Here is a 27,977-nt window from a genome sequence, read left to right as displayed (position 1 = left end):
CATGTATACGTAAGTAACAAACCTGCATGTTGTGTGCACATGAACCCTAGAACTTAAAGTATAATAAAAAAGAAATAAAGAAAGAAAGAAAGAAAAAAGACATGCAAGGATAATGGTCTTTTAACATACCAGGCAATTTTAAAGTTTTATGTTGACATTGAGAACATCTCACTGGTATTAAAAACTTCAGCTCTTTAAATGTATAATTTGTTTAATCAAATTGCACCTTCTTTTTTACACTTTGCAAGTATGGCGTAGTAAATACATTATATTTAATTAAGTAACTTGCCATAGTTTCTGTATTGGGGATATTAACATCATTGGTTGGATCTTTTGTTTTGTCATCTTGCTATTTTTCAGAATCTTGAAATAGCACATTTCCATGATGTCTATTCTCTTCAGTGCCTGTGGAAACATACAAAAAAATGTGATGTCTATTCCCCATTTCTGGTTTTCCAGACTCTAGATTAACAGTTGTATCTCCAGCGTTTACTTCTTGGACTTGTTCCTTGGTTGCACAAGCCTCCTCAATATTTTCTCCGAAACTGACATTTTCTTAACTCTTTGTTGTTAGAATATCTACAATTGTGTGTCACATCTCTTCAATAGGCTGAGCCCCTGCCAGAATGGCCTTCTCATAGATGGTGAGAATACTTTCAGTAGGACTTGGGGTTGGTTCAGTATGTGCAAGACATATTCAATATTTTACAAGATTTTTGGCATCTGGAATATTTTTAATCAGATTGTTCAGTGTGACCAGTATTTCTTCTTCTGGGCATCCTTCATTAGTTAGGTTTAGGCATTCAGAAAATGTGTTGCTTACCTTTTCAGTAAATAATTTTTGTTCATCTTCTATCATGGTAGTCCAAAAGGACCCAACTGGTTTTTCATTTTGTCCTTAAGGCTCACACTAGGTAACTATTCAGTTAGGAGGCCTTTTCAGCACTCTCTTTGCCAGCTTTCCACTCATTCAGATGAGCTTTTCTCTCTTCTGAGTTTTCTTTGGATTGAGTTGATCTACTATCAGCAGTTGGTTTTGCTATAGTATGTCTTCACTAGTCAATGGGTTTTGATTTTGCTATCAGTTTGGCATTAGACGATGAAGCACGAGCTGGGGGCATTGGCTCACACCTGTAATCCCAGGACTTTGGGAGGTTGAGGTAGGAGGATCCCTTGAGGCCAGGAGTTCAAGACCAGCCTGGCCAACATAATGGAGCCTATCTAAAAAAATAGGTTTTTTTTTTTTTTTTTTGAGATGGAGTTTCACTCTTGTTGCCCAGTCTGGAGTGCAATGGCGCTATTTCAGCTCACTGCAACTTCTGCCTCCCAGGTTCAAGCAATTCTCCTGCCTCAGCTTCCCAAGTAGCTGGGATTTCAGGCTCCTGACACCATGACCGGCTAATTTTTGTATTTTTAGTAGAGACGCAGTTTCATCATGTTGGCCAGGCTGGTCCCAAACTCCTGACCTCAGGTGATCCACCCACCTGGCCTCCCAAAATGCTGAGTCACCGTGCCTGACCTAAAAAATAAATTGTTAAAACAATAAGATGAAGCAGGCCTGGCTACAATTTCACATGCTACGCTCCTTTTTTTTTTTTTTTTTCCTTTTTAAAACTTACTTTATTTTGGCAACCTCTTGTCCAATAGATCAGATGCTATGCTTATTGATTGTGCCTTATTTCTTTTCTATGTCCTGAGACAAACTGGTTTTGACCCTAGATAAAACTGTTTTTGATTGTAATAATTCTGTTTTATGAGACCTTTTCCTGATTGTAAACAAGGCTGAGGTTCTACCGATGCCTTCTTTCACAGTGTCCTGGGTATTATTGGATGACTTCTAATAAGAGATCACACAGACTTAGTGAGCACTACATTTGGTGTACCCCAGGTTACATTTAGTGTAACCTCCGGTCCTTGCACACGCTGTGAAAAAGTACACACTGTTGCACCTTGAGTTTTTGTTGTTTCAAAAATTTCCAGGAAGAAGCAAAACAAAACCCCTTCCCTCCAGAGATGCCCTCTGAATTGGAGATGAGTTTGGCAAACTCCCCACATTACCATACAAAAGTCCCACCCAAGGAGGAGTTTTTTGCCACTTTCTATTCATGTGATATACGAAGAAGCATGACTGATGACTTTACTCCACCTCTACATATGATGACTCAGCTAAGCAGCCCAATACAAGCCCTGTTTTTAGCTTTGTTCCGAGAGGAACTGTTTTGGGAATTATCCCCAGTATTCTCCTTACTTGTTGCAAGTAATGAAATCCCCTTGTTAAATTTTCCTTGGTTGTGGTCATTGGACTGTCACTGTCCAAGCAACCGAACTCACCCATTGTGTGGGTAACACTAGCAGTCGTGTTTGAGACTATTACTTTTCACTGTTACGCTGCTGGTGTTTATAGGCTGAGGCTCTGTGGCTTTAGGAATAGTAATTGAAAATTTCTTTGTTGCTGCAGAACTCTCATCTTTGACTTGTAGAGGTTTTCTAAGGGAATTAAACTTAGACTGAACAATTTAGCCTCAATAAGATTCCATCACAGACTTCTTGGGCGTGTCAGCCTCTTGCTTTTGTTTTTCTGCAATCATATGTTTCTGTTTACTATTATTGTTAAGGTGAAATGTCTTATATTAATGTCATATGTTGACATTGGGGGTCATCTTCAGTTGGTAACAACTTCAGAGTTTGATTATTATCCTCAAATTTATGTGTGACAATTACTATAGTTGAATTGGTCAGTTCATTAGAAGGTTTTAAAGGAATACAATTTTTACCACCATTGTATTGTTTTTGCTTCTCATGAGTTTGTTGACATTTTCTTTACCAGCCATTTCTGACTTAAGTTTCAAAATATTTGTCTCTTTTTTTTTTTTTTTTTTTTTTTTGAGACAGAGTCTCGCTCTGTCACCCAGGCTGGAGTGCAGTGGCATGATCTCCCCTCACTGCAAGCTCTGCCTCCCGGGTTCACACCATTCTCCTGCCTCAGCCTCCCGAGTAGCTGGGACTGCAGGCGTCCGCCACCACGCCCGGCTAGTTTTTTATATTTTTGGTAGAGACGGAGTTTCACGGTGTCAGCCAGGATGGTCTCAATCTCCTGACCTCGTGATCCACCCGCCTTGGCCTCCCAAAGTGCTGGGATTACAGGCGTGAGCCACCACGCCCGGCCCAATATTTGTCTCTTCTTGGAACTCGTCCTCAAATGTCACCACTCTCTGGCCTCTATTGAGGTTACGCAGCTATGGTAGCCAACTTACAGATTCCAGCTCAGGTCTTTACCATTCTCGGATGCAAAAAGCCTGGACATTCTCTGATTTTCCTGTTTGTATGCAAAAAATGTTTTTCTTCTTAACAGATGTTTCTCGAGTCTTTGTCTTTTTCGCTCTTTGAACATGAATTGGGCCTTGGAGGCCACTGCAGGTCCTGGAATATGGCTTGGGTATTTGTCACAGTCTGAGGTGAGGGGATGCATCTCCAGCTTTAACTGCAGATGTAGGACTCCAGGCCACAGCCAGTGAATACTGCCTATTTGTTTTCTTGTGTAGTGAAAATCACAATTCAATATTGGGTTCCACCCATTTTGCTTTGACTCATACTGTTTCCTTAGTGCTACTCAGCAATTAGTGAAATAATCTCTGGTACTGCACAAAATATGAAATGCTTCAAGAATTTGCATGTCATCCTTGCTCACAGGCCCTGCTAATCTTCTCTGTATTGTTTCTTTTTTTTTTTTTTTTTGAGACGGAGTCTCTGCCGCCCGGGCTGGAGTGCAGTGGCTGGATCTCAGCTCACTACAAGCTCCGCCTCCCGGGTTCACGCCATTCTCCTGCCTCAGCCTCCCGAGTAGCTGGGACTACAGGCTCCCGCCACCTCGCCCGGCTAGTTTTTTGTATTTTTTAGTAGAGACGGGGTTTCACTGTGTTAGCCAGGATGGTCTCGATCTCCTGACCTCGTGATCCGCCCGTCTCGGCCTCCCAAAGTGCTGGGATTACAGGTTTGAGCCACCGCGCCCGGCCTGTATTGTTTCAATCTTAGTATATGTGCTACTGAAGCAAGCACTAAATTATTTATTAATATGTATGACAGATTCCTCCATCTCATCCTTGCTTTATTCTCTCCCTCTACCTCCTTTTTTTTTTTTTTTTTCTTGTTCTTTTTGATTATCCCAAGGATGATGATGATGACAGCACTGACTCAGTGATGGGCTAGGTGAGGGTCAGGGCTGTTTGTTGTACACACTAGTGAGATGGCAATAAAAAAAAAACTGTTCCCGGACCAAACTGAGGGCTGCTATTTCTCAGGGTCTAATAATGAGATGCAGACTAACTGGGGAGGAAGAGAATTGTTTGTTTGTTTGTTTGTTTGTTTTTTGAGACAGAGTCTCGGTCTGTCACCCAGGCTGGAGTGCAGTGGCATGATCTCGGCTCACTGCAACCTCTGCCTCCCAGGTTCAAGCAATTCTCCTGCCTCAGCCTCCTGAGTAGCTAGGATTATAGGCACCCACCACCACACTCGGCCAATTTTTTTGTATTTTTAGTAGAGACAGGGTTTCACCATGCTGGTCAGGCTGGTCTCGAACTCCTGACCTCAGATGATCCACCAACTTAGGCCTCCCAAATTGCTGGGATTACAGGCATGAGCCACCTTGCCCGGCCAGTGGAAGAGAGTTTTATTTCTATAACCGGTTACAGGGAGAAGGCCTGGAAATTATTGCCAGGCCAACTCAAAATTTTCCAGAGCTTATATACCTTCTAAGCTCTATGTCTATGTGTAAGTGTGCATTCGTCTAAATACATAAATGATTTATTTCTTTTAATCTATAACTAAAGTCTGAGTCCTGAAGACTTTCCTCTGAAGCCTCAGTAAATTAGATTACTTAATCTAAATGGGTCCAGGTCTTGGGGTGATTACCCTTATCTTGCCTCCTGCTAAATCACAGAGGTTTGGGGAGTTCCTTCAGACCTCCAATAAACTTGTTTGTGGAGGCCTGGGGAGTTTCTTCAGACCCGCAATGAAACTTGTTTAATCCTAAATGGGTCCTGTTAAGAATTCCTTCATTATTTTGTCACGCTTTAAGGCCCAGGAAAGGCCTAGGCAAAACTCTTGATGGGCTTTTGCTAAATTCCAGCCTTTGTATAGAGCACTGGCTTTTTTTAGTTTTTAATATGTAACTAAACCAATCAGTCAGTACCGAAACAGTTGTGATAGAGGCCTGCATTAGTGAGACCTGGCCTGCCACAAAACCACGAGTCACAGTGATATGATGTCAAAATAACTGAGTTAAAAATTCTTACTTTAGCATATATATTTCTTACTTCCATTCTTTACTTAAGCTGTTGTATCCAGTCCTAGCCCCACGCCTGTCCTTCAGGACTCCCTCTGCTCAGTACTCACCCACTTTGGGAAGCTTCCCTTGGCCTTTCCGGCAACCATCATATTATGGTCTTCAATACTCCCTTAGTACTCTATACACAGTCTACACTTTAAAAAAATTTTTTTTTTTTTGAGATGGTGTCTCACTCTGTTGCCCAGGCTGGAGTGTAGTGGCGCAATCTCAGCTCACTGCGACCTCTGCCTCCCAGGTTCAAGCAATTCTCTTGCCTCAGCCTTCCAAGTAGCTGGGAATTATAGGTGCACGCCACCAAGCTTGGCTAATTTTTGCATTTTCAGTAGAGACGGGATTTCACCATGTTGGCCAGACTGGCCTCAAACTACTGACCTCAGGTGATCCTCGGCCACCCAAAGTGCTGGGATCACAGGTGGGAGCCACCATGCCCAGCAAAAATTTTAAACTTTTTATGCAAAAAAAAAAAAAAATCACAATAATGGTAAAGTTCAAATGAAAAGTTGAGGAAGGAAGGATGACAGAGAATAACATAGGTAAAAGATTGTTAGTATTAATATTGAAAAGAATTTTAAAAATTGATAAAGACAAAATAGCCAATTTACCAAAAAGAAAGAAATTTAAATGGCCAATAAATCTACGAAGGATTATTTATATTCATAGTAGTTAAATAAATGCAATTTAAAACAACAAGATGCTGACCAGGTGCACGTATCGTGCACATATAGTCCCAGCTACTCAGGACTCTGAGGAGGGAGAATGGCTTGAGCCCAGGAGTTTGAGGCCAGCCTGGGCAACATGATGAGGCTCTGTCTCTAAAAAACAAAAATAGGCCAGGCAAGGAGATTCCTGCCTATAATCCCAGAAATTTGGGAGGCCAAGGCGGAAGGACTGCTCGAGGCCAGGAGTTCTAGACCAACCTAGGCAACACAGTGAGACCCCCATCTCTACAGATGAAAAATCAGATGAGATAGTGGCACACACCTATAGTCCCAGCTACTCAGGAGGCAGAGGATTCCCTGAGTCCTTGAGCTGCAGTGAGCCATGATCTTGCCACTACACTCCATGGCTTGGGGGATAGAGTGAAACTCCATCTCTAAAAAAATAAAAAGAAAAAGAATTAAAGCAGTAAGATGCCATTTTATGCCAATAAGATCATTAACATTTTCAAACGCATAAACCCAGTGTTGATGATTATGCAAGGAAATGGGCACTTTCTTATATTTCTGGTAGGACTACAAATTGGTATAACTTTAATGGAAAGCAATTTAATGACTTGTATCTACAGATTAAGAATTGCCTACTTTGGCCCAGCCATTCTGCTTCTAAGAATTTTTCTCAGGAATAGAGTGCAGGGAGTACTTAATCCAGGGCCTGACAGGCAGGTTTGTTTCCTCCTTTCGGACCAGAGGCTACCACCGCTCACATGTTCTATCAGATCCTCGTTGGGGTCAAGAAGCATTCACACTTGATCCCCCTTCGTATTTATTAAATCCGGAGGTACTGGAGCAGTGCTGTATGTCCAGCATCTGGCATTGTTCAATCAAGATGTTAGTTGGGACAGAAGACATAAGCCAGAACCCTGGAAGAAACTGGGTCCCAATAATCAATCCAAGTTTCGCTGAGTGAAACTTGTATTGATTATTATAATAATCAATAAAGACAAAATATGTTATTTATATATTATTTATTTTATTTCTATTTTATCAATAAAGACAAAATTATATTACAATAATCTATAGTCAGTGAATATAGATTATAGCAAACTAAAAAAGGAGGTCCAGACTTCTAAATGACATGTTTCACCATAAAGCTGCTTACAATGAAGTTCTTCCTGAAGCCATCCACACAATTTTCCACTGAACCAGGAAATAGTTCTCCTCTAAATGCACAAAATCACTTTGATGTGTTGGGGATTACACCGATTATATCTGAAACTTGGGAGAAAAAAAAAAAAAAAACTTTTCCCAGGAATAACCTTGGACATGTGCAAAGAGTTACTTGCTGAAATGTACATTACAGGATTAATTTTAAAAGCTTCAAAGGCAAACAGTCTAGATATCCAACAGTAAAGCAACTGACTTTTTTTGTTTGTTTTGTTTTGTTTTTTTGAGACAGGGTCTCACTCTGTCACTCAGGCTGGAGTGCAGTGGGACCATCCTGGCTCACTGCAACCTTTGCCTCCCGGGTTCAAGCGATTCTCATGCCTCAGCCACCTGAGTAGCTGGGATTACAGGTGTGCACCACCATATTTGGCAAATTTTTGTATTTTTTGTAGAAAGGTGGTTTCGCTACGTTGGCCAGGCTGGTTTTGAACTCCTGACCTCAAGTGATCCACCTGCCTTGGCTTCCCAAAGTGCTAGGATTACAGGCATGAGCCACCGCACCCAGCCCATAGTATATTTTTAAGTGAAAAGCGTACTGCATTCAATTTTTAAATTGGCAAATGACTTGAATAGACATTTCTTCAAAGAAGGTATACAAATTGCCAACAAGGACATGATAATGATGTTGAGTAGGGAATGCAATTCAAAACTACAATGAGATACCACTTTACCACTTCACACCCACTAGAAGAGCTATTAAAAAATGGAAAATAGGCCAGCATGGTGGCTCATGCATTTAATACCAACAATTTGGGAGGCCAAGGTGAGAGGACAGCTTGAGCCTAGGAAGTCAAAACCAGCCTAGGTAATGTGGTGAGACCCCCATCTCTATAAAAATTTATTTAAAATTAGCTGGGCGTGGTGGCATGTGCCTGTATTCCCAGCTACTCAGGAGGCTGACGTTGGAGGAGCCCTTGAGCCTGGGAGGTCAAGGCTGCAATGAACCATGACCACACCACTGCACTCCAGCCTGGGCAACAGAGATCCTATCTCAATAAAAAAGGAAAATAACAAGTGTTGACAAGGATGTGGAGAAATTGGAACCCTCATATATTACTGGTAGGAATGTAGAATGCTGCAGTCACAGTGGAAAATAGTTTGGTGGTTCTTCAGTAGGTTAAGCACAGAATTACCATATGACCAGCAATTCCATTCATAGGTATATACCAAATGGGTGCTCAATTGCACATGAATGTTCATAGCAGCACTATTCACAATAGCAGAGTGGAAACAACTCACATATCCATCAACTGATGAATGAATAAGCAAAATGTGGTATATACCCATATGATGAAACGACATTTATTATTTAACCATGCTACAGCATATATGAACCTATATAATATTACGCTAAGTGAAAAAAGCAGACACAGCCACATATTGTATGATTTCATTTATATGAAGTAGCCAAAACAGACAAATCCATGGAAATGGAAGAGCATATTAGGGTTAGCAGGAGCTGGGGAAAGGAGAGAATGGGGAATGAATGCTTATAATGGCTATGGAATTTTAAAATGATGAAAATTTTATTGAACTACAATAGATAATGGTGATGTTGCACAACACTGTGAATGTACTAAATGCCACACTGAATTGTGCACTTTAAAATGATAAAATGATGAATTTTATATTATGTGAATTTTACCACAGGAAAAAAAAAAAGCATCTTACAAAACAGTAGAGGGCCGGGCACAGTGGCTCACGCCTGCAATCCCAGCGCTTTGGGAGGCCAAAGCGGGCAGATCACTTGAGGCCAGTTTGAGACCAGCCTGGCCAACATGGTGAAACCTCATCTCTACCGAAAATACAAAAATTAGCCGGGCATGGCAGCGCACACCTGTAATCCCAGATACTTGGGCAGCTAAAGCAGGAGACTCTCTTGAGCCTGGGAGGTGGAGGTTGGAGTGAGCCAAGATTATGCCACTGCACTCCAGCCTGGGCAACAGCGTGAGACCCTGTCTCAAAAAAAAAAAAAAAAAAAAAATCCACGGTAGAAATAGTCTTGTTTTTCTAGAAGTATATGCACAGAAAAAAATGGTGTAAAGATAAATATCAAATTACTCTAGTTGTCCATGGGTGGTCATTTAGGACTAATGTTCTAATTTTTCTACAGCAATCCTAGATTACTTGAGTACTTTTAAAACATGCTGTAGAATAATATCTAATGAAACAGGGGAAGTGGCCATCATATATTTGTATATTATTAATCCAAAACACTATATTTGAGTGATCCCAATTTGCACACAATGTGTGCAAAAATACACACATTGCGTAGAAAAAAACCTACTGAAAGAATATATGCCAATATGTTACTAGTGGTTTTCAATGGAGTGATCATAAGTGAATTTTATTTACTGTTTAAAAAATATATTTTCAAAATTTCTCTAGTGAATATACATTACTTTTTGTTGTTTCATTTTAATTTTTATATTTTCTTTTACTTGTGTGTATGTGACAAGGGATCACTCTGTCACCCAGGCTCTGGACTACAGTGGTACAATCACAGCTTACTACAGACTTGACCTCCAGGCTCAGGTGATTCTCCCACCTCAGTCTCTTGGGTAGCTGGGACAACAGGCACACGCCACCATGCCCACTAATTTTTTGTATTTTTACGGGATTTCACCATGTTGCTCAGTCTGGTCTCAAACTCCTGGACTTAAGCAATCCACCCATCTCGGCCTCCCTAAGTGATGGGATTATAGGCGTGAGCCACTGCACCCGGCCATATATTACTTTCATAATCTGAGTTTTAAATATTTTTTAAAAGATTCTCTTGGCCAGGCGCGGTGGCTCACGCCTGTAATCCCAGCACTTTGGGAGGCCGAGGCGGGTGGATCACGAGGTCAGGAGATTGAGACCATCCTGGCTACCATGGTGAAACCCCGTCTCTACTAAAAATACAAAAAAAAAATTAGCCCGGTGTGGTGGCCGACGCCTGTAGTCCCAGCTACTCGGGAGGGTGAGGCAGGAGAATGGCGTGAACCCAGGAGGCGGAGCTTGCAATAAGCCAAGATGGCGCCACTGATTTCCAGCCTGGGCGACAGAGGGAGACTCCGTCTCAAAAAAAAAAAAAAAGATTCTCTTATATATATTGAGCCCAATATTATCAACATATTGAGCCAAAAATTCTCTCTTTTTTCTTTCTTTTGTTTTTTTGAGACAGAGTCTCGGTCTGTCACCCAGGCTGGAGTGTAGTGGCATGATCTCGGCTCGCTGCAACCTCCACCTCCCGGGTTCAAGCAATCCTCCTGCCTCAGCCTCCCAAGTAGCTGGGATTACAGGTGTGCACCACTGCACCTGGCTAATTTTTGTATTTTTAGTAGAGACGAGTTTTCAACATGTTGGCCAAACTGGTATTGAACTCCTGACCTCAAGTGATCCATCTCTCTATGCCTCCCAAAGTGTTGGGATTACAGGCATGAGCCACTGTGCCTAGCTCCCAACATTCTTCTTACTGGTTAAATGAAACCTTTAGTTGGGGGGAAATTGAAAGAGTTTTAAAGATAAATAACATTGAACAATTTAGAAACTATTAAAATGAAGGAGGAAGAGTGAGGAGGAGTATGTTCAGAGAGACCAGTAAACATGTGCTTAGACATTTTTAAAAAATCTGAGCTGGGAATATGGCTCACACCTGTAATCTCAGCTACTTGGGAGGCTGAGGCAGGAGGATCCCTTGAGGCCAGTAGTTCAAGACCAGCCTGGGCAACATAGTAAGAACTCCTCCCCCTGCCAACATCTCTAAAAAATAAAGAAAACAAATGCTGGCCAGGTGTGGTGTCATCCGTATATAGTCCCAGCTACTCAGGAGTCTGAGGAGAGAGAATCACTTGGGCCCAGGAGTTTGAGGCCAGCCTGGGCAACATGGTGAGACTCTGCCTCTAAAAACAAAAAATAGGGCTGGGCACAGTGGCTCATGGCTGTAATCCTAGCACTTTGTGAGGCCGAGGTGGGCAGATCACATGAGGTCAGGAGTTCGAGACCAGCCTGACCAACATGGAGAAACCCCGTCTCTACTAAAAATACAAAATTAGCCAGGCATGGTGGCGCATGCCTGTAATCCCAGCTACTCGGGAGGCTGAAGCAGGAGAATCGCTTGAACCTGGAAGGTGGAGGTTGTGGTGAGCCAAGATCACGCCATTGCACTGGGCAATAAAAGCGAAACTCCGTCTCAAAAAATAAATTAATTAATTAAATAAAAATAGGCCTGGCATAGTGGTTCAAAGGGCAGGGGAAAAAAGAAATTTAAAAAAAACCTCTTGCATAGTTGTCTAGCAGAGTCAAAGATATTATTGTAGGAGAGAAGTTCCTTTTGCTGTAAAGACAGGGTCACCCTTTGTCACCCAGGCTGGAGTTCAGTGGCACAATCGTAATTCACTGCAGCCTTGAACTCCTGGCCTCAATAGTTCCTCTTGCCTCGATCCTCCCACTTAGGCCTCCCAAGTAGCTGATTCTACAGGTACCAGCCACCATGCCTAGCTGAGGAGTATCTTTCAAAAATGGAAGAGAATGAGGACACCACAAAATTATATTAGAAGATAGAGACTAAAAGTTGCTTTTGCAGTAAAGTTGCTTTTGCAAAACACAGAGCCAGGGAGTTTAAAAAGAACTTAGAAAAGGAGTAAGAGAACTGCATCCAAATTTGTGACCTCTGATTTTGGCTGGCCACTGGGTTGCAGGACAAATGGGCTGCAAGTGTGGTTTGTGTTCATGAAAAGGCCTTCAGAAGGGGTCTGGGGTAATAACAGTTATGCACAATCATGTAGTATCTACAATGATAATAATAAAGATACTCACATGTTATAACAATATTTACATAGACCTTTGTCATGCTTAGTATTAACATATATTTGGCACTGCCCTAAGCATTTTAGTGTTTTAACTCATTTAGTCCTCACAGTACCCATAAGAAGCAAGCACTGTTATCATCTCTGTTTTACACATAAAGAAAAATGAAGCACAGGAAGGTTGAGTAATGTCTCAGATTACTAATGTCACGTAACTAGTAAAGGACAGAGCCAATTTGTATCCAGGTGACTTTACTCTGGAATTCATGCTCTTAACCACTGTATTTTACACTGCCTCTGCAGCCAAAATATCCCCTCAGGCAGTAGTTCACAAAGTGTAGTATAGTCTTTTCAAGAAGTCTAGGAGGTCAAAACTATTTTCATAATAATATCAAGATTTTTTTTCTTTCTTTTTTTTTTTTTTGGCACAATCTCGCTCTGTTGCTTAGGCTGGAGTGCAGTGGTGCGATCTCGGCTCAGGGCCATCCCCACCTCCTGGATTCAAGCGATTCTCATGGCTCAGCCTTCTGAGCAGCTGGGACTACAGGCATGCGCCACCACGCCCAGCTAATTTTTGTATTTTTTTGGTAGAGGTGGGATTTTGCCATGTTGGCCAGGTTGGTCTCAAGCTCCTGGCCTCAAGTGATCTGCCTGCTTCAGTCTCCCAAAGTGCTGGGATTACAAGTGTGAGCCATGGTACCCTGCCTAATACCAAATTGTTTTTTGTTTTGTTTTGTTTTGTTTTGCCTATTTTACTCTCATTCTGAGTATGCAGAGGAGTTTTCCAGAGGCTACAAGACATGTGATAACATCATCACTCTAATGGCTAACAGCAAATGTGCTTGTATAGTCTTGTATTTTCTAGAAGTTTCTATAGTAAACTCTTTGGGGTCCTGAAACCAAAAAGTTTGAGAACCATTGCCCTAAGGTAAAGGCAACATGATTTCTCAAGAGATAATCTATACCAATTGCCAGAATTCATCTATTCATTCAGTCAGTCAGTCAATATATAACTATCAAGCACTACATTCTAGGCACTGTGCTTAGTGTGGGGATTACAGTGGTGAGCAAGAATGGTATGGTCCCTAGACTTATATAGTGCAATGGTCTTAAAACATTAGAGTGCAGAGGAATCCCTTGGTATGTTAATCAAAAATGCAAATTCTGGAGCTCCATCCCAGAGATGTTGAGATCTTTAGTTGATCCTGACACAAAAGAACCTACATTGAAAAACATTGTTCTAGTGGTTGTTTAGCCTGAAGAGAAAACCTGATGAAATGAAAATGATCACCATATATAAAGACCTATGTGACTCCAGAGAGCAGAATAGCTACCAATAGGTAGAACCTAACCTGAAGACAGGTTTCTACCCAATATTAGGAATGGTCACTCAGCTGAGGCAGTGGGCTCCCAACCAACTGCAAATTTTGAGTCCAGTAGACAGCCATCCCAAAGACATTGTCATAAGGATTCCCACATTGGATGTGACATTTTTCCATATGACCTCCAAGCATAAGGGAATTATAACAAGAACCAAGAGGGATTGATGAATACTGTGACTTAAGAAATAAACCCTCAGAATCTCCAAAGTGATAAGTGTCTTTTGTATTCTAAGGAGATAACTGGTGGCTGGAGCCTGGACAGCTTTAGGATAGGGGCTGGATGCCAGAGAACCAACCATGTAATTAGAGGGTTGGAACTTTCAGCCAGTGCTTCTGCCACCACCATGAGGGGAGAAGAGCTGAAGTTTGTGTTGATCACCAATGGCCAATGAATCAATCATGCCTACGTAATAAAGCCTTCATAAAATCGTAAAAGAATGGTGTTTGGAGTGCTTCACGGTTGCTGAACGCTGAAGGGTGGGGTGCTCCCAGGGGACAAGGAGCTTCCATGACTCTTTCCCCATACCTTGCCCTATGTACTTCTTCATCTGGCTGTCCATCTGTATACTTTGTAATACTCTTGCTAATAAATCAGTAAACATTAAGTAAGTGTTTATCTGATTCTGGAAGCTGCTCTAACAAATTATCAAACCTGAGATGGGGTCAAGGGAACCTCCAATTTATAGCTAGTTGGTCAGAAATTCCAAAGATCCAGATTTGCCACTGGCATCTGAAGTCTGTGGGACTGAGCCCTTAATTTGTGAAATCTGACCCTAACCCCAGGTAGATAGTGTCAGGACTGAATTAAATTGTAGGACACCCAGTTGATGTCAAAGAATTGGTTGGTATGAAAGAAAAATTCACATATCTTGTTCCAGAAGTGTTATGTTGAGAGCATAGTAGGAAAAAAGTTTGTCTTTTTCCTATTACACAAAAGATGTAACTGATTTAATGCACTGTTTTAACCATTCATTTTCCCCAACAGACTGTGTCAAATCAAATTATAAGACAAATTCCAAAGTGAACACATAGGCTAGAACAGTCTATAAGAGTTGGCCAAAGTTCAAGGACTTTGAGGATGAGAGAATGAGGACTTTGAAAATGAGGAAAAAACGGAACAGCTTCCCAGACTTTCCCATGTTACTCATGGAATGGCACCTAAAGTTCAGTGACTTCATTAGTAAGGGCAGAAAACAGCAGATCTTTCTTCTTTTTGGGACCTTGGGAGAGGGTGTTTACCAGACTTAGTCACAACAACTAACAACACCTGCATTCTAGGTTCATATATTCTTTCTGTGCCATAGAAATACAACATAGTTATGAAACACATACGAAGCATTTTATATAACTTGGCTAGTTCTGAGTTTTTTTCTTGCTGAGCTATTCGGCCTAGTCAAGATTTCAGTACAGCAAATTTAGCCATGGCCTACATACTTTAGGGGGTCTACATGCACAAACATTAACCCTTGGAAGCAAACACTATTATCTCCATTTTAGGAAAGACTATTATTAATTTTATAAGTCACTCTTTATTTCACTTGGAAAATAGGAGAATCCAATTGAAAACTGATTCATCTTCCCTTACCAAAGCTATCAAACTACTTGGATCTGTAGCCTGCCTACCTTCTCACCTATTACAGTAGATAAATTTTTCTCACTACTATCAAAGAACCAATCCCCCCATTTGTATACTAGACTCCAATCTCTCTTCTTTACTCACAGATTTTGCTCCTCTGATTATACCCTCTCTATTCTGCATCATCAAATTATTCCTCTGTAGGATTATTCCTATTATTCTAAAAATATGTTATAGTATCTCCCATCTTTATAAAAAGGTTGTTTCAGTTGAAGGATTTCATCACCACCAGATGTGTCTTACAACAAATGCTAAAAAGAGTTATTTAAGCTGAAAGAAAAGGATGCAAATTAGTAACACAAAAACATATTAAAGTATAAAACTCACTGATAAAAGTAAGTACACAGTCAAATTCATAATACTCTAATACTGTAATTTTGGTATATAAGTCACTTATATCTTTAGTATGAAGGCTAAAAGACAAAACTATTAAAAACAATAATAGCTGATTAGTTCATTAAGGGATATTCAATATAAAAAGATGTAAATTGTGTCATCAAAAATGCAAAATGAGAAAGTGGAGTAAAAGTGTAGAGTTTTTTTGTAATCAAAGTTATTATCAGCTTAAAATAGCCTGTTATAACTATTAGAAGTTTTTATAAGCCTCATGGTAACCACAAAGCAAAAACCTATTGTAGATACACAAAAAATAAAGAGTAAAAAATCAAAACATACCACTACAGAAATCTCTTAACCACAAAGGAAAATAGCAAAAGTGGAAGAAAGGAACAAACAATCCACAACCAACCAGAAAACAATTAGCAAAATGGCAGTTAAGTCCTAACTATCAGTTATTACCCTGAATGTAAATGTAGTAAATTATCCACTCAAAAACATACAGTGGCTGAATGGATTTTTTTAATTAAAAAAGACCCAATTATATGCTGCCTACAAGAGACTCACTTCACCTGTAAGAAGACACATAAACTGAAAGTGAAGGGATGGAAAAAGACATTTCATGCAAGTGGAAACAAAAGCAAGCAGGAGTAGCTGTACTTATATCAGATAAAACAGACTTTAAATCAAAACTATAAAAAGAAGGCCAGGCACAGTGGCAACCCCTGTAACACTAGCATTTTGGGAGACCAAGGCAGATGGATCACCTGAGGTCAGGTGTTTAAGACCAGCCTGGCCAACATGGTGAAACCCCATCTCTACTAAAAATAAAAAAATTAGCTGGGCATAGTGATGGGCACTTGTAATCCTAGCTACTCAGGAGGCTGATGCATAAGAATCACTTAAACTCGGGAGGTGGAGGTTGCAGTGAGCTGAGATCAGGCCACTGCACTCCAGCCTCGGTGGCAAGAGTGAAACTCCATCTAAAAAAAAAAAATTATAAAAAGAGACAAAGAAGGTCATTATGTAATGAAACAAGTCAATTCAATATTCAGTAAGAGGGTACAACAATTGTAAATGTATATTCACCCAACATCAAAGCTCCTAAACAGGGGTCCTCAACCCCTGGGCCACAGACCAGTACCCATGTGTGGCCTGTTAGGAACTGAGCCACACAACAGGATATAAGCAGCAGGTGAGTGAGCATTACTGCCTGAGCTCCACCTCCTGTCAGATCAGCAGTGGCATTAGGTTCTCATAGGAGTGTGAACCCTATTGTGAACTGTGCATGTGAGGCATTTAGGTTGCGCACTCCTTATGAGAATCTAATGCCTGATGATGATCTGAGATGGAACAGTTTTATCCCAAAACCATCTGTCCTCCCCTCCCCACCCATGGAAAAATTGTCCTCCATGAAACCAGTCCCTGGTGCCAAAAAGGTTGGAGACTGCTGCTCCTAAATATATAAAGCAAATATGGATAGATCTGAAAGGAAAAATAGACTATGATACAGTAATAATAGAAGACTTCAATATCCCACTTGAAGCAATGGAGAAATCACTCAGACAGAAAATCAATAAGGAAACATTGGACTTAAACTACATTCTGAACCAAATAAACTTAACAGATATATACAGATTTGACATACATTCAACAATAGCAGAATACACATTCTTCTCAAGTGCACATAAAACATTCTTCAGGATAGATCATATGTTAAACCACAAAACAAGTCTTAATAAATTTATGAAGAATGAAATTATCTCAAGTGTGTTTTCTGCCTACAATGGTATAAAACTAGAAATCGGTAACAAGAGAAACTTCAGAAAATTCACAAATACATGAAAATTAAATACTATGTTCCTAGACAACTAATGGGTCAATGAAGAAATTAAAAGGGAATTTAAGAGGCCAGGCACAGTGGCTCACACTTGTAATCCCAGCACCTTGGAGAGCCAAGGCAGGAGGATTGCTTGAGCATAGGAGTTTGAGACCAGCTTGGGCAACATAGCAAGACCCCCATCTCTAAAAAATCCAGGGGGGCAGTGGATTAAAAACATCTTGAGACAAATGAAAATGGAAACACAACATATTAAAATTTATGAGCTGCATTAGCTGTGTGTGCTGGTACACACCTGTAGTCTCAGCTACACAGGAGGCTAAGGCAGGAGGATAACTTGAGTCCAGGAGTTGGAGTCTGCAGTGAGCTATGATCACACCACTGGACTCTATCCTAGGTGAAAGAGTGAGATCCTGTCTCTAAAAAACAAAAACAAACATTTACAAGATGAGCAGCAGAGGTCAATAGCAATAAATGCCTAAAAAGAAGAAAGATCTCAAATAAAAAACCTAATATCTCATTGCATTTCAAGAGACTAGAAGAACAAGAACAAACTAAGCTCAAATTTAGTAGAAGAAAGAAATAAATAAAAATAAGAGTGGAAATAAATGAAATAGAGATTATAAAAACAAAAAGTATTAACAAAACATATTAGTCCATTTTCACACTGCTGATAAGATACCCAAAAATGGGCAATTTACAAAAGAAAGAGGTTTAATGGACTTACAGTTCCATGTGGCTGGGGAAGTCTCACAATCATGGTAAAGGCAAGGAGGAGCAAGTCACATCTTACACAGATGGCAGCAGGCAAAGAGAGAGTTTGTGCAGGGAAACTCTGCTTTGTAAAGCCATCAGATCTTGTGAGGCTTATTCACTATTACAAGAACAGCACAGGAAAGACCTGCTCCCATGATTCAATTACTTCCCACCAGGTCCCTCATTCAACATGTGGGAATTCAAGATGAGATTTGGGTGGGGACACATCCAAACCATATCACAAAATGACGAGTTTATTTTGTAAAAAGATAATCAAAATCAGTAAACCTTCAGCTAGATTAAGAAAAAAAAGAGAAGACTCAAATAAATAAATCAGGCCAGGCACAGTGGTTCACATCTCTAATCCCAGCACTTTGGGAAGCTGAGGTGGGAGGATCACTTGAGACCAGGAGTTCAAGACCAACCTGGGGAACAAAGCAAGACCCTGTCTCTACAGAAAATAAAGAAAACTTAGCTGGGCATGGTGGCTTGTGCCTGTAGTCCCAACTACTTGGAAAGCTGAGGCAGGGGAATTCCTTGAGCCCAGGAGTTCAAGGCTGCAGTGAACTATGATCACACCATTGCACTCCAGCCAGGGTGACAGAGTGAGACCCTGTCTCAGATAAATAAATAAAATCAGAAATGAAAAAGGAGATATTACAACTGATACAGTAGAAATAAAAAGGATCATAGGAGACTATTATAAGCAATTATATGTAAACCAATTGGATAACCTAGAAGAAATGGATAATTCATAGACACATATAATCTACCAAGATTGAAGCTTGAAGAAACAGAAAATGTGAAGAAACCAATAACAAGTAGGAAGACTAAAAATAATAATAAATCTTCCATCTAAAAGCCCAGGACCTGATGGTTCACTGATGAATTCTACCAACAATTTAAAGAACTAATACCAATCTCTCTCAAACTCTTTCAAAAAAATTGAAGAGGAGGCAATACTTTCAAACTCATCTTATGAGGCCAGCATTACCCTGATACCAAAGCCAGATAAGGACATTACAAAAAAAGAAAACTACAGACCAATATTCCTGATAAACATAGACGCAAAAAATCCTCAGTAAAGGTTCTCACTTATCTGTGGAAGCTAAAAATTAAAACAATTGACCTCATGGACATGGAGATAGAGAGTAGAAGAATGGTTACCAGAGGCTGAGAAGAGTAGTCAGAGTGAGGGGAGGGGGATGGTTAATGGGTACAAAAAATAGTTAGAAAGAATAAATAAGACCTAGTATTTTCTAGCACAACAGAGTAAAAGATAATCTAATTGTACATTTAAAAATAACTAAAAGAATGTAATTGGATTGTTTGAAACACAAAGGATAAATGCTTGAGGTGATGGATACCCTATTTACCCTGATGTGATTATTATGCATTACATACCTATATGAAAATATCTCCTGTAACCCATATATATATACCTATATATATATATCATAAATATATATACCTACTATGTACCCACAGAAAATTTAAATTTAAAAAAACCCTCAATAAAATACTGGCAAACAAAATTCAACAGCCCAGAAGAAAAGATGATTCACCATGATCCAGTGAGACTCATCCCTGAGATGCAAGAAAGGTTCAAAACACGCAAATTAATAAATGTGATACAACACAGTAACAGACTGAAAGGGAAAAACCATATAATTATTGCAATAGATCCAGAAAAAGTATTTTACAAAATCAACATTATTTCATAATAAAAACTCAACAAATTAGATATACAAAGAATGTACCTCAACACAATAAAGACCATATACAACTAACCCACAACTAACATCATACTCAATAACATCATACTCAGTAAGGAGAAGTTGAAAGTTTTTCCTCTAAGATCAGGAACAAGACAAGGAGGCTACCTCTGGCCAGTTCTATTCAACATAGTACTAGAAGTCCTAGCCAGAGCAATAAGCCAAGAGGAAAAAACAATAAAATGCATCCAGATTGGAAAGAAAGCAGTCAAATTATCTCTGTTTGCAGATAGCATGATCTTATATATAGAAAACTCTAAAGATTCCACAGAAAAACTGCTGGAACTAATAAATGAATTCAGTAAAGTTGAAGTATACATAATCAATTACAAAAATCAATAGTGTTTCTATACACTAACAGTGAACTGTCTGAAAAAGAAATCAAGAAAACAATCCCATCTGCAATAGCTACAAAAAAATAGGCCAGGTTCAGTGGCTCATGTCTGTAATTACAGCACTTTGGGAGGCTAAAGGAGGATCACTTGAGCCCAGGAGTTCAAAATCAGCCTGGGTAATATGGTGAAACCCCACCTCTACAAAAAAAAGAAACAAAACAAAACCTTAGCTGGGCGTAGTGGCACATGGATGTGCTTCTAGCTACTCAGGAGACTGAGGCAAGAGGATTGCTTCAATCCAGGAGGCTGCAGCTGCAGTGAGCCATGTTCATTCTACTGCATTCCAGCCTGGGTGACAGAGTGAGACCATTTTAGAAAATAAAATAAAACTTGCCAGGCACAGTGGCTCTCGCCTGTAATCCCAGCACTTTGGGAGGCTGAGGCGAGTGAGGTCAGAAGTTCGAGACCAGCCTGGCCAACATGATGAAACCCTGTCTGTACTAAAAATACAAAAATTAGCTGGGTGTGGTAGTGCACACCTGTAGTCCCAGCTACTAGGGAGGTTGAGGCAGGAGAATCACTTGAACCTGGGAGGCAGAGGTGGCAGTGAGCTGAGATCGTGCCATTGCACTCCAGCCTGGGTGACAAGAGCAAGCTCTGTGTCAAAAATAAATAAAATGAAATAAATAAAATAAGATAAAATAAAATAGTTAGGAATAAATTTAACCCAGGAGGTGAAAGATATAGATGTTGAAAACTATAAAACATGGAGGTGGCTCATGCCACCAGCTCTTTGGGAGGCCGAGGCAGGTGGATCAACTGAGGTCAGGAGTTCAAGACCAGCCTGGCCAACATGGAGAAACGCTGTCTCTACTAAAAATACAAAAAATTATCCAGGCAGGGTGGTGGATGCCTATAATCCCAGCTACTTGGGGGGCTGAGGCAGGAGAACCACTTGAACCCAGAAGGTGGAGGTTCCAGTGATCTGAGATCACACCATTGCATTCTAGTTTGGGCAACAAGAGTGAAACTCCATCTTACAAAAAAAAAAAAAAAAAAAAAAAAAAAAAAAGAGAGAGAGAAAGAAAAGAAAAGAAATTGAAGAAGACAAATAAATGGGAAGAGATTCACGTTCATGGAGCAGAAGAATTAATATTGTCAAAATGTCATAATACCCAAAGAGATCTACAAACTCAATGAAATCTCTACCAAATACCAATAACATTTTTCACAGAAACCGAAAAGAAAATCTTGAAATTCATGTGGAGCCACAAAAAAACCCCTAATAGCCAAAGCAATCTTGAGCCAAAAGAACAAAGCTGGTGGCATCACATTGCCTGACTTCAAAATATACTACAAAGTTATAGTAATCAAAACAGCATGGTACTGGCATAAAAACAGATACATTGACCAGTGGAATAGAACAGACAGCCCAGAAATAAATCCACGTATTTACAGCCAACTGATTTTCAAAAAAGGTGCCAAGAACACACATGGGGAGAGGACAGTCTCTTCAATAAACAGTAGTGGGACAACTGGACATCCATATGGAGAAGAATAAAAGTAGACCCTTACCTCACACTATATAAAAAAATCAACTCAAAATAAAGACTTAGGCCAGGAACGGTGGCTCACGCCTGTAATCCCAGCACTTTGGAAGGCCAAGGTGGGCAGATCACGAGGTCAGGAGATCAAGACCATCCTGGCTAGCATGGTGAAACCCCGTCTCTACTAAAAATACAAAAACAAAATTAGCCAGCTGTGGTGGTGGGCGCCTGTAGTCCCAGCTACTCAGGAGGCTGAGGCAGGAGAATGGCGTGAACCCAGGAGGTGGAGCTTGCAGTGAGCCAAGATCACGCCACTGCACTCCACCCTGAGTGACAGAGCGAGACTCCGTCTAAAAAAAAAAAAAAAAAAAAAAAAAACAGAAAAAGAAAGTAAAGGAAAGGCCTTAAACATAAGGCCTAAAACTGTGAAACTACTAGAAGAAAACATACAGGAAAAGCTCTATGACATTGCTCTGGGCAATGATTTTTTTTTTAATATGACCCAAAAAGTACAGGCAACAAAAGCAAAAATAGATAAATGGGATTACATCAATCTAAAAAGCTTCTGCATAGCAAAGAAGACAGTCAACAGAGTGAAGAGGCAACCTACAGAATGGGAGAAAGTATTTGCAAGCCACGTATCTGATAAGGGATTAATATTTAAAATATTTAGGGAACTCAAATCAACAGCAAGAAAACAAATGACTCAATTTAAAAATAGGGCCAGGTGCAATAGATCACTCCAGTAATCCCAACACTTTGGGAGTCTGAGGTGGGTGGATCACCTGAGGTCAGGAGTTCGAGACCAGCCTGGCTAACACAGTGAAACTCCATATCTACAAAAAATGCAAAAATTAGCCAGGTGCGATGGCATGTGCCCATAGTCCCAGCTACTCAGGAGGCTGAAGCAAAAGAATCGCTTGAACCCAGGGGGCAGAGGTTGCAGTGAGCTGAGATTACACCATTGCACTCCAGCCTGGGCAACAGGAAAAATATAGGCAGAGGACCTGAATAGACATTTCTCAAAAGAAGACATACAAATGGTCAACAGGTGTATGAAAAAATGCTCAACATCATTAATTAGTGTGGAAATGCAAATTAAAACCACAGAGAGCTATCACCTCACAACTGTTAAAATGGCTATTTTCAGAAAGAAAAAAATAAGTGTTGGTGAAAATGTGGAGAGAAGAGAACCATTGCACACTGTTGGTAGAAATGTAAATTAGTACAGCCATTATGGAGAATAGTATGGAGGTCTGTATTAGTCCTTTCTCGCACTGCTATAAACAACTACCTGAGACTGGGTAATTTATAAAGAAAGCAGGTTTAGTTGACTCACAGTTCTGCAGGCTGTACAGGAAGCATGGCTGGGGAGGCCTCAGGAAACTTACAATCATGGTGGAAGGCGAAGGGGAAGCAGACACGCTGGAGAAGAAGGAATAGTGAAGGAGGAGGTGCTATACACTTTTAAACAACCAGATCTCGTGAAAACTCACTATCACAAGGACTGCAAAGGGAAATCCACCCCCATGATCAATCACCTCCCATCAGGTCCCTCCTCCAACACTCGGGTTTACAATTCCATATGAGATTTAGGTGGGGACACAGACCCAAACCATATCAAGGTCCCTCAAAAAATTAAAAATACAATTACTATATGATCCAACAATTCCACTTCTGGATATAAATCCAAAAGAATTGAAATCAGGATATCAAAGAGATATTTGTGTGCACCTGTGTTCATAGTAGTATCACTCACATGGAAGCAAACCAAATGCTATCCGTGGATTAATGGATAAACAAAATGTAGCATATATATGCAATTGAATACTACTGAGCCATTAAAAAGAAGGAAATCCTGTCATTTGAGACAACACGGATGAACCTGGAGGATATGATGTTAGGTGAAATAAGCCAGGCACAGAAAGACAAATCCCACATGATCTCACTCATGTGTGGAATCTAAAAACATTAAACTCATAGAAGTAGAGAGTAGAATGTGGGATACCAAGGGCTAGTGCTGTGGTAGGGGAGGGAGTTGGGGAGATGTTGGTCAAGGGATACAAAATTTCAGTTAGATAGGAGGAATAAGTTCAAGATATCTGTTGTACAATATGGTGACTATAGTTAATAACAATGCATTGTATTTTTGAAACATTCTAAGAGAATTGATTTCAAGTGTTCTCACCACAAAATGACAACTATGTGAGGAATTCCGTCTTATTTAGCTTGATTTAGCCATTCCACTATATATATATAGGTTTTAAAACATCATGTTGTATATATACAATGTTATCTGTCAATTAAAAAAAAAAACCACTTTTTTTTTCTATCATGACACTGCCTCTTTTCTTTGCTCTCCTTCTATGTCAGTGGGAATTAGGTCTAGTCACATATAACAGAAAACCCAAATTAAAGTAGCATATATAAGATAGGGTTTGTTTTCTTCTATATGAAAGAAGTCCAGAAGTAGATATTATAGTTCCATATAGTCACTAGGGACCCAGCCTCCTTCTGTCTTCCTGCTGTGTCATGTTTAGTGCAAAACTTCCATCCTCAAGGTCACCTCATGACCCAATATGGCAATTCTAACTTCAGTCTTCATTTTATCTCAGTTCCAGGCAGGGAAAAGGAGAACGTTGGGGGCAGGGAGTGACAAAGGAAATAAATCCCAGGCTTTTTTCCACACCTCTGCCCTAAAAATATTTTTATTAATTACCTCCATTTCCCTATATTTCATATTAAATTTTCTGTTCTCATCTGATAGAACTCCCAGTGACATGTGATATGCTTGACCTGACCATACTTTTTGAAAGAATGCTTTCATCTGTTATCAGGGACTCCACATTCTTCTGATTTCTTCGTACTTCATTGGCTGCTTCTTCTTAGTCTTGTTTGTTGGATCCTCCTTGTCTTCCCAATTTAAATATCAATTGCCTCTGGCTTCATTTCTTGGTCCTCTTTTTTACATACACTATTTCCCTAATGATCTCATCCAGGCCCATGATGTTAAATACTCCCTTATGCTGCTGATTTTATAAGTCTGCAGGTCCAGACTTCTGTACTGAACCCCAGACACATATGTCATCTCCACTTGGGTGTCTTATAGGGGTCTCCAGAAACATAGCACGACCAAAACAGAACTTTTTTTATTTTTATTTTTAGACGGAGTCTCAAATAGCCTGTCCCCCAGGCTGGAGTGCAGTGGTGTGATCTCAGCTCACTGCAACCTCTGCCTCCCGGATTCAAGCGATTCTCCTGCCTCAGCCTCCCGAGTAGCTGGGATTACAGGCATGCACCACCATGCCCAGATAATTTTTGTATTTTTAGTGGAGCTGGAGTTTCACCATATTGGCCATGCTGGTCTCGAGCTCCAGACCTCAGGTGATCCACCTGCCTCGGCCTCCCAAAGTGCTAGGATTACAGGCATGAGCTACCACAGCCGCCTCCAAAACAGAACTTTACATTCTCATCCTAAAATAAATAAATAAATATTATACTTTATTATTTCCCATCTCAATAAATGACACCACCATTCATTACAGTTACTGTGGCCAAAACATAGAACTCATGCTTGGTTACTTTATTTTCCTCCCTTTCCTGTCCTCTTTATGTCCGAAATATATCCCTAACCCAACAACTCTTATGCTTCAAATGTTCTTGCCCACATCATCACTGTGTCTTGTCTGGTTTATTTTAATAACCTCCTAATATTTTTCTTTCTTCCAGTTTTGTTTCCACTAAAGGTCAGGGTTAATAGTTACAAAAAAAACCAGACATTAACTGGCTAATTTAAGCAGAAAAAGAAATAAGGTTGGGTGTGGTGGCTCACACCTGTAATCCCAACACTTAGGGAGGCCAAGGCAGTAGGATCACTTGAGTCTAGGAGTAGTCCAAGACCAGCCTAGGCAACATAGTGAGACCCTCATCTCTACAAAAACATTTTTAAAACTTAGGTATGGTGATGTGTGCCTGTGGTCCCAGCTACTTGGGAGGCTGAGGTGGGAGGATCCTTTGAGCCCAGGGGACTGAAGCTACAGTGATTCATAATTGTGCCTCTGCACTCCAGCCTGGGCAACAAAGCGAGACCCTGTCTCAAAAAAAAAAAAAAGTTTGGAGGAATACTGCCAGGGAATTTGGAGACAAACTGTGTACAGCATTGGTAAAGTATTTAGTAGGATGCAGCAGATAAAATAATTGAGTATTATGCAGTTGTTAGAAGCAACATATTGGAGCTCCTTAACACAGTCTCCATAGATACCATCCACAGTGGTCTAGGATGTTGCCACTAGTTTTACTGTGAAGCCAAAGGCAACAACTGTTCCAAAGCAAACCTGCAGAAAGGGGGAAACAGAATTTTAAGAAGCCTTTTTTCACTCTCACTGCTACCCTCTGCCCAGACTATAGTCTCCCCTGCTTCCCCCTGCTGTGCCTACTCCCATCTTCTCCCACTCCTTCTCACACACTTTAGTGCAAGACAGTCTCTAGTTTTCCCGGGGGGTTCTTACAGAGGTAGTGGTAATGATGGTTAATTCCTGGAGTCTATGCTTACCTCTTAGTTTTTATTTTCTGCAGGGCTGATTTCAGAAGAAGGAGCCAGCAACCTGAGTTCACTTGCCATCTTAGCAGTCGCAGGTGTGTTCTGATTCTTCACAAGTTCCTGCGGTTATTGGAGGATGCATTGTTACTGAAAGGAGGGGTCGGCCTAGAGATATTTTTAAACCCCAAATTGCACAACTTACAGAAAGCTGACTTAGTGCCACCAGTGCAATAATTACAACCCTGGGAAGGGATCTGTAGTGCATCATGGATTAAGAGTCATCTTAATGAACTCAAAAAATACAGTTACTTGGCTAGTTATTGTAAGTCCCTCATGTCGCTAGAAATAAAAATGGGGGGAGTAGGCCAGGCGCGGTGGCTCAAGCCTGTAATCCCAGCACTTTGGGAGGCCGAGACGGGCGGATCACGAGGTCAGGAGATCTAGACCATTCTGGCTAACAAGGTGAAACTCCGTCTCTACTAAAAAATACAAAAAACTAGCCAGGCGAGGTGGCGGACGCCTGTAGTCCCAGCTACTCGGGAGGCTGAGGCAGGAGAATGGCGTAAACCTGGGAGGCGGAGCTTGCAGTGAGCTGAGATCCGGCCACTGCACTCCAGCCTGGGCGTCAGAGCGAGACTCCGTCTCAAAAACAAACAAAGCTCTTTCCCTGCCGCGGCGGAGTCGCGCTGAGGCGGAGGCTTGGGTGCGTTCAAGATCCCGCTTCACCCGTAACCCACCGCCATGGCCGAGGAAGGCATTGCTGCTGGAGGTGTAATGGAGGTTAATACTGCTTTACAAGAGGTGCTGAAGACCGCCCTCATCCACGATGGCCTAGCACGTGGAATTCGCGAAGCTGCCAAAGCCTTAGACAAGCGCCAAGCCCATCTTTGTGTGCTTGCATCCAACTGTGATGAGCCTATGTATGTCAAGTTGGTGGAGGCCCTTTGTGCTGAACATCAGATCAACCTAATTAAGGTTGATGACAACAAGAAACTAGGAGAATGGGTAGGCCTCTGTAAAATTGACAGAGAGGGGAAACCCCGTAAAGTGGTTGGTTGCAGTTGTGTAGTAGTTAAGGACTATGGAAAGGAGTCTCAGGCCAAGGATGTTATCGAAGAGTACTTCAAATGCAAGAAATGAATAAATAAATCTTTGGCTCACAAAAAAAAAAAAAAAAAAAAAAAAAAAAAAGTGGGTGGAAAAGCTGTCTCTGCCCCCTAGTGGAGAAGGAGAGGAATTATCTTATAATTGTAATATTGGAAATTTAGATAATTGCTTTAATAGAAGCATGCACAAAGTTATTAGGAGTATGGATGCTTAGCAAAAGGATGTCTTCACAGGAAGGTAGCATTTCAGCAGAAAACTGGAAGAATGTATAGAAATTTTCAAAGAAAGCAAACAGAAAGAAAATGTTACAGGCAAAGAGTACAATATGATGCAAAGAAAAAAGGCTTGAGGAATATAGTGTATTTTGGGAGATACAAATAGATCAGTGTTTCTGGAGCACAAACTCTGAGAAAGGTACCAAGAGATGAGATGAATGAGAAGGCAGCCCTAAGGAATTTAGGCTTTATCTTATAAGTCAATGTTATCAACTTTAGAGAAAATTTTAAGAACAAATTAATTTTAATTTTAGAAACTAATAATAAAGATAAACCATAATTAAAAATAAAAGCTGCCTGTAATCCCAGCACTTTGGGAGGCCAAGGCAGGTGGATCACGAGGTCAGGAGATCGAGACCATCCTGGCTAACACAGTGAAACCCCGTCTCTACCAAAAACACAAAAAAATTAGCCGGGTGTGGTGGCAGGCG

General features: G+C 40.6%; 1 protein-coding gene, 1 non-coding gene and 1 pseudogene across 2 annotated transcripts; 1 reads left to right on the top strand and 2 right to left on the bottom strand.

The window, feature by feature from the left end:
- Positions 1 to 26,907, bottom strand: part of LOC126959206 (cytoskeleton-associated protein 2-like) — a 33,896-nt pseudogene extending 6,989 nt beyond the window's left edge.
- On the bottom strand, positions 3,644 to 3,749 carry LOC126960191 (U6 spliceosomal RNA). The gene has a single exon (XR_007727778.1). It is a non-coding gene; the product is annotated as a U6 spliceosomal RNA (small nuclear RNA).
- On the top strand, positions 26,817 to 27,355 carry LOC126958347 (40S ribosomal protein S12-like). Its single transcript, XM_050796629.1, has one exon. The coding sequence runs from the start codon at positions 26,906 to 26,908 to the stop codon at positions 27,302 to 27,304; it is 399 nt and encodes a 132-aa protein (XP_050652586.1). The 5' UTR covers positions 26,817 to 26,905; the 3' UTR covers positions 27,305 to 27,355.
- Positions 27,356 to 27,977: the final 622 nt, after the last annotated feature.

The sequence above is a fragment of the Macaca thibetana genome, chromosome 7, assembly GCF_024542745.1.
Source record: "Macaca thibetana thibetana isolate TM-01 chromosome 7, ASM2454274v1, whole genome shotgun sequence".
NCBI classification, from domain to species: domain Eukaryota; kingdom Metazoa; phylum Chordata; class Mammalia; order Primates; family Cercopithecidae; genus Macaca; species Macaca thibetana.
The sequence above is the reverse complement of the archived record's forward strand: the minus strand, read 5'-3'. Positions and strand labels throughout refer to the sequence as shown.

What these genes read in the sequence shown, in the direction of transcription:
- LOC126958347 (XM_050796629.1), top strand. Translation starts at nt 26,906, where the DNA reads ATGGCCGAGGAAGGCATTGCTGCTGGAGGTGTAATGGAGGTTAATACT.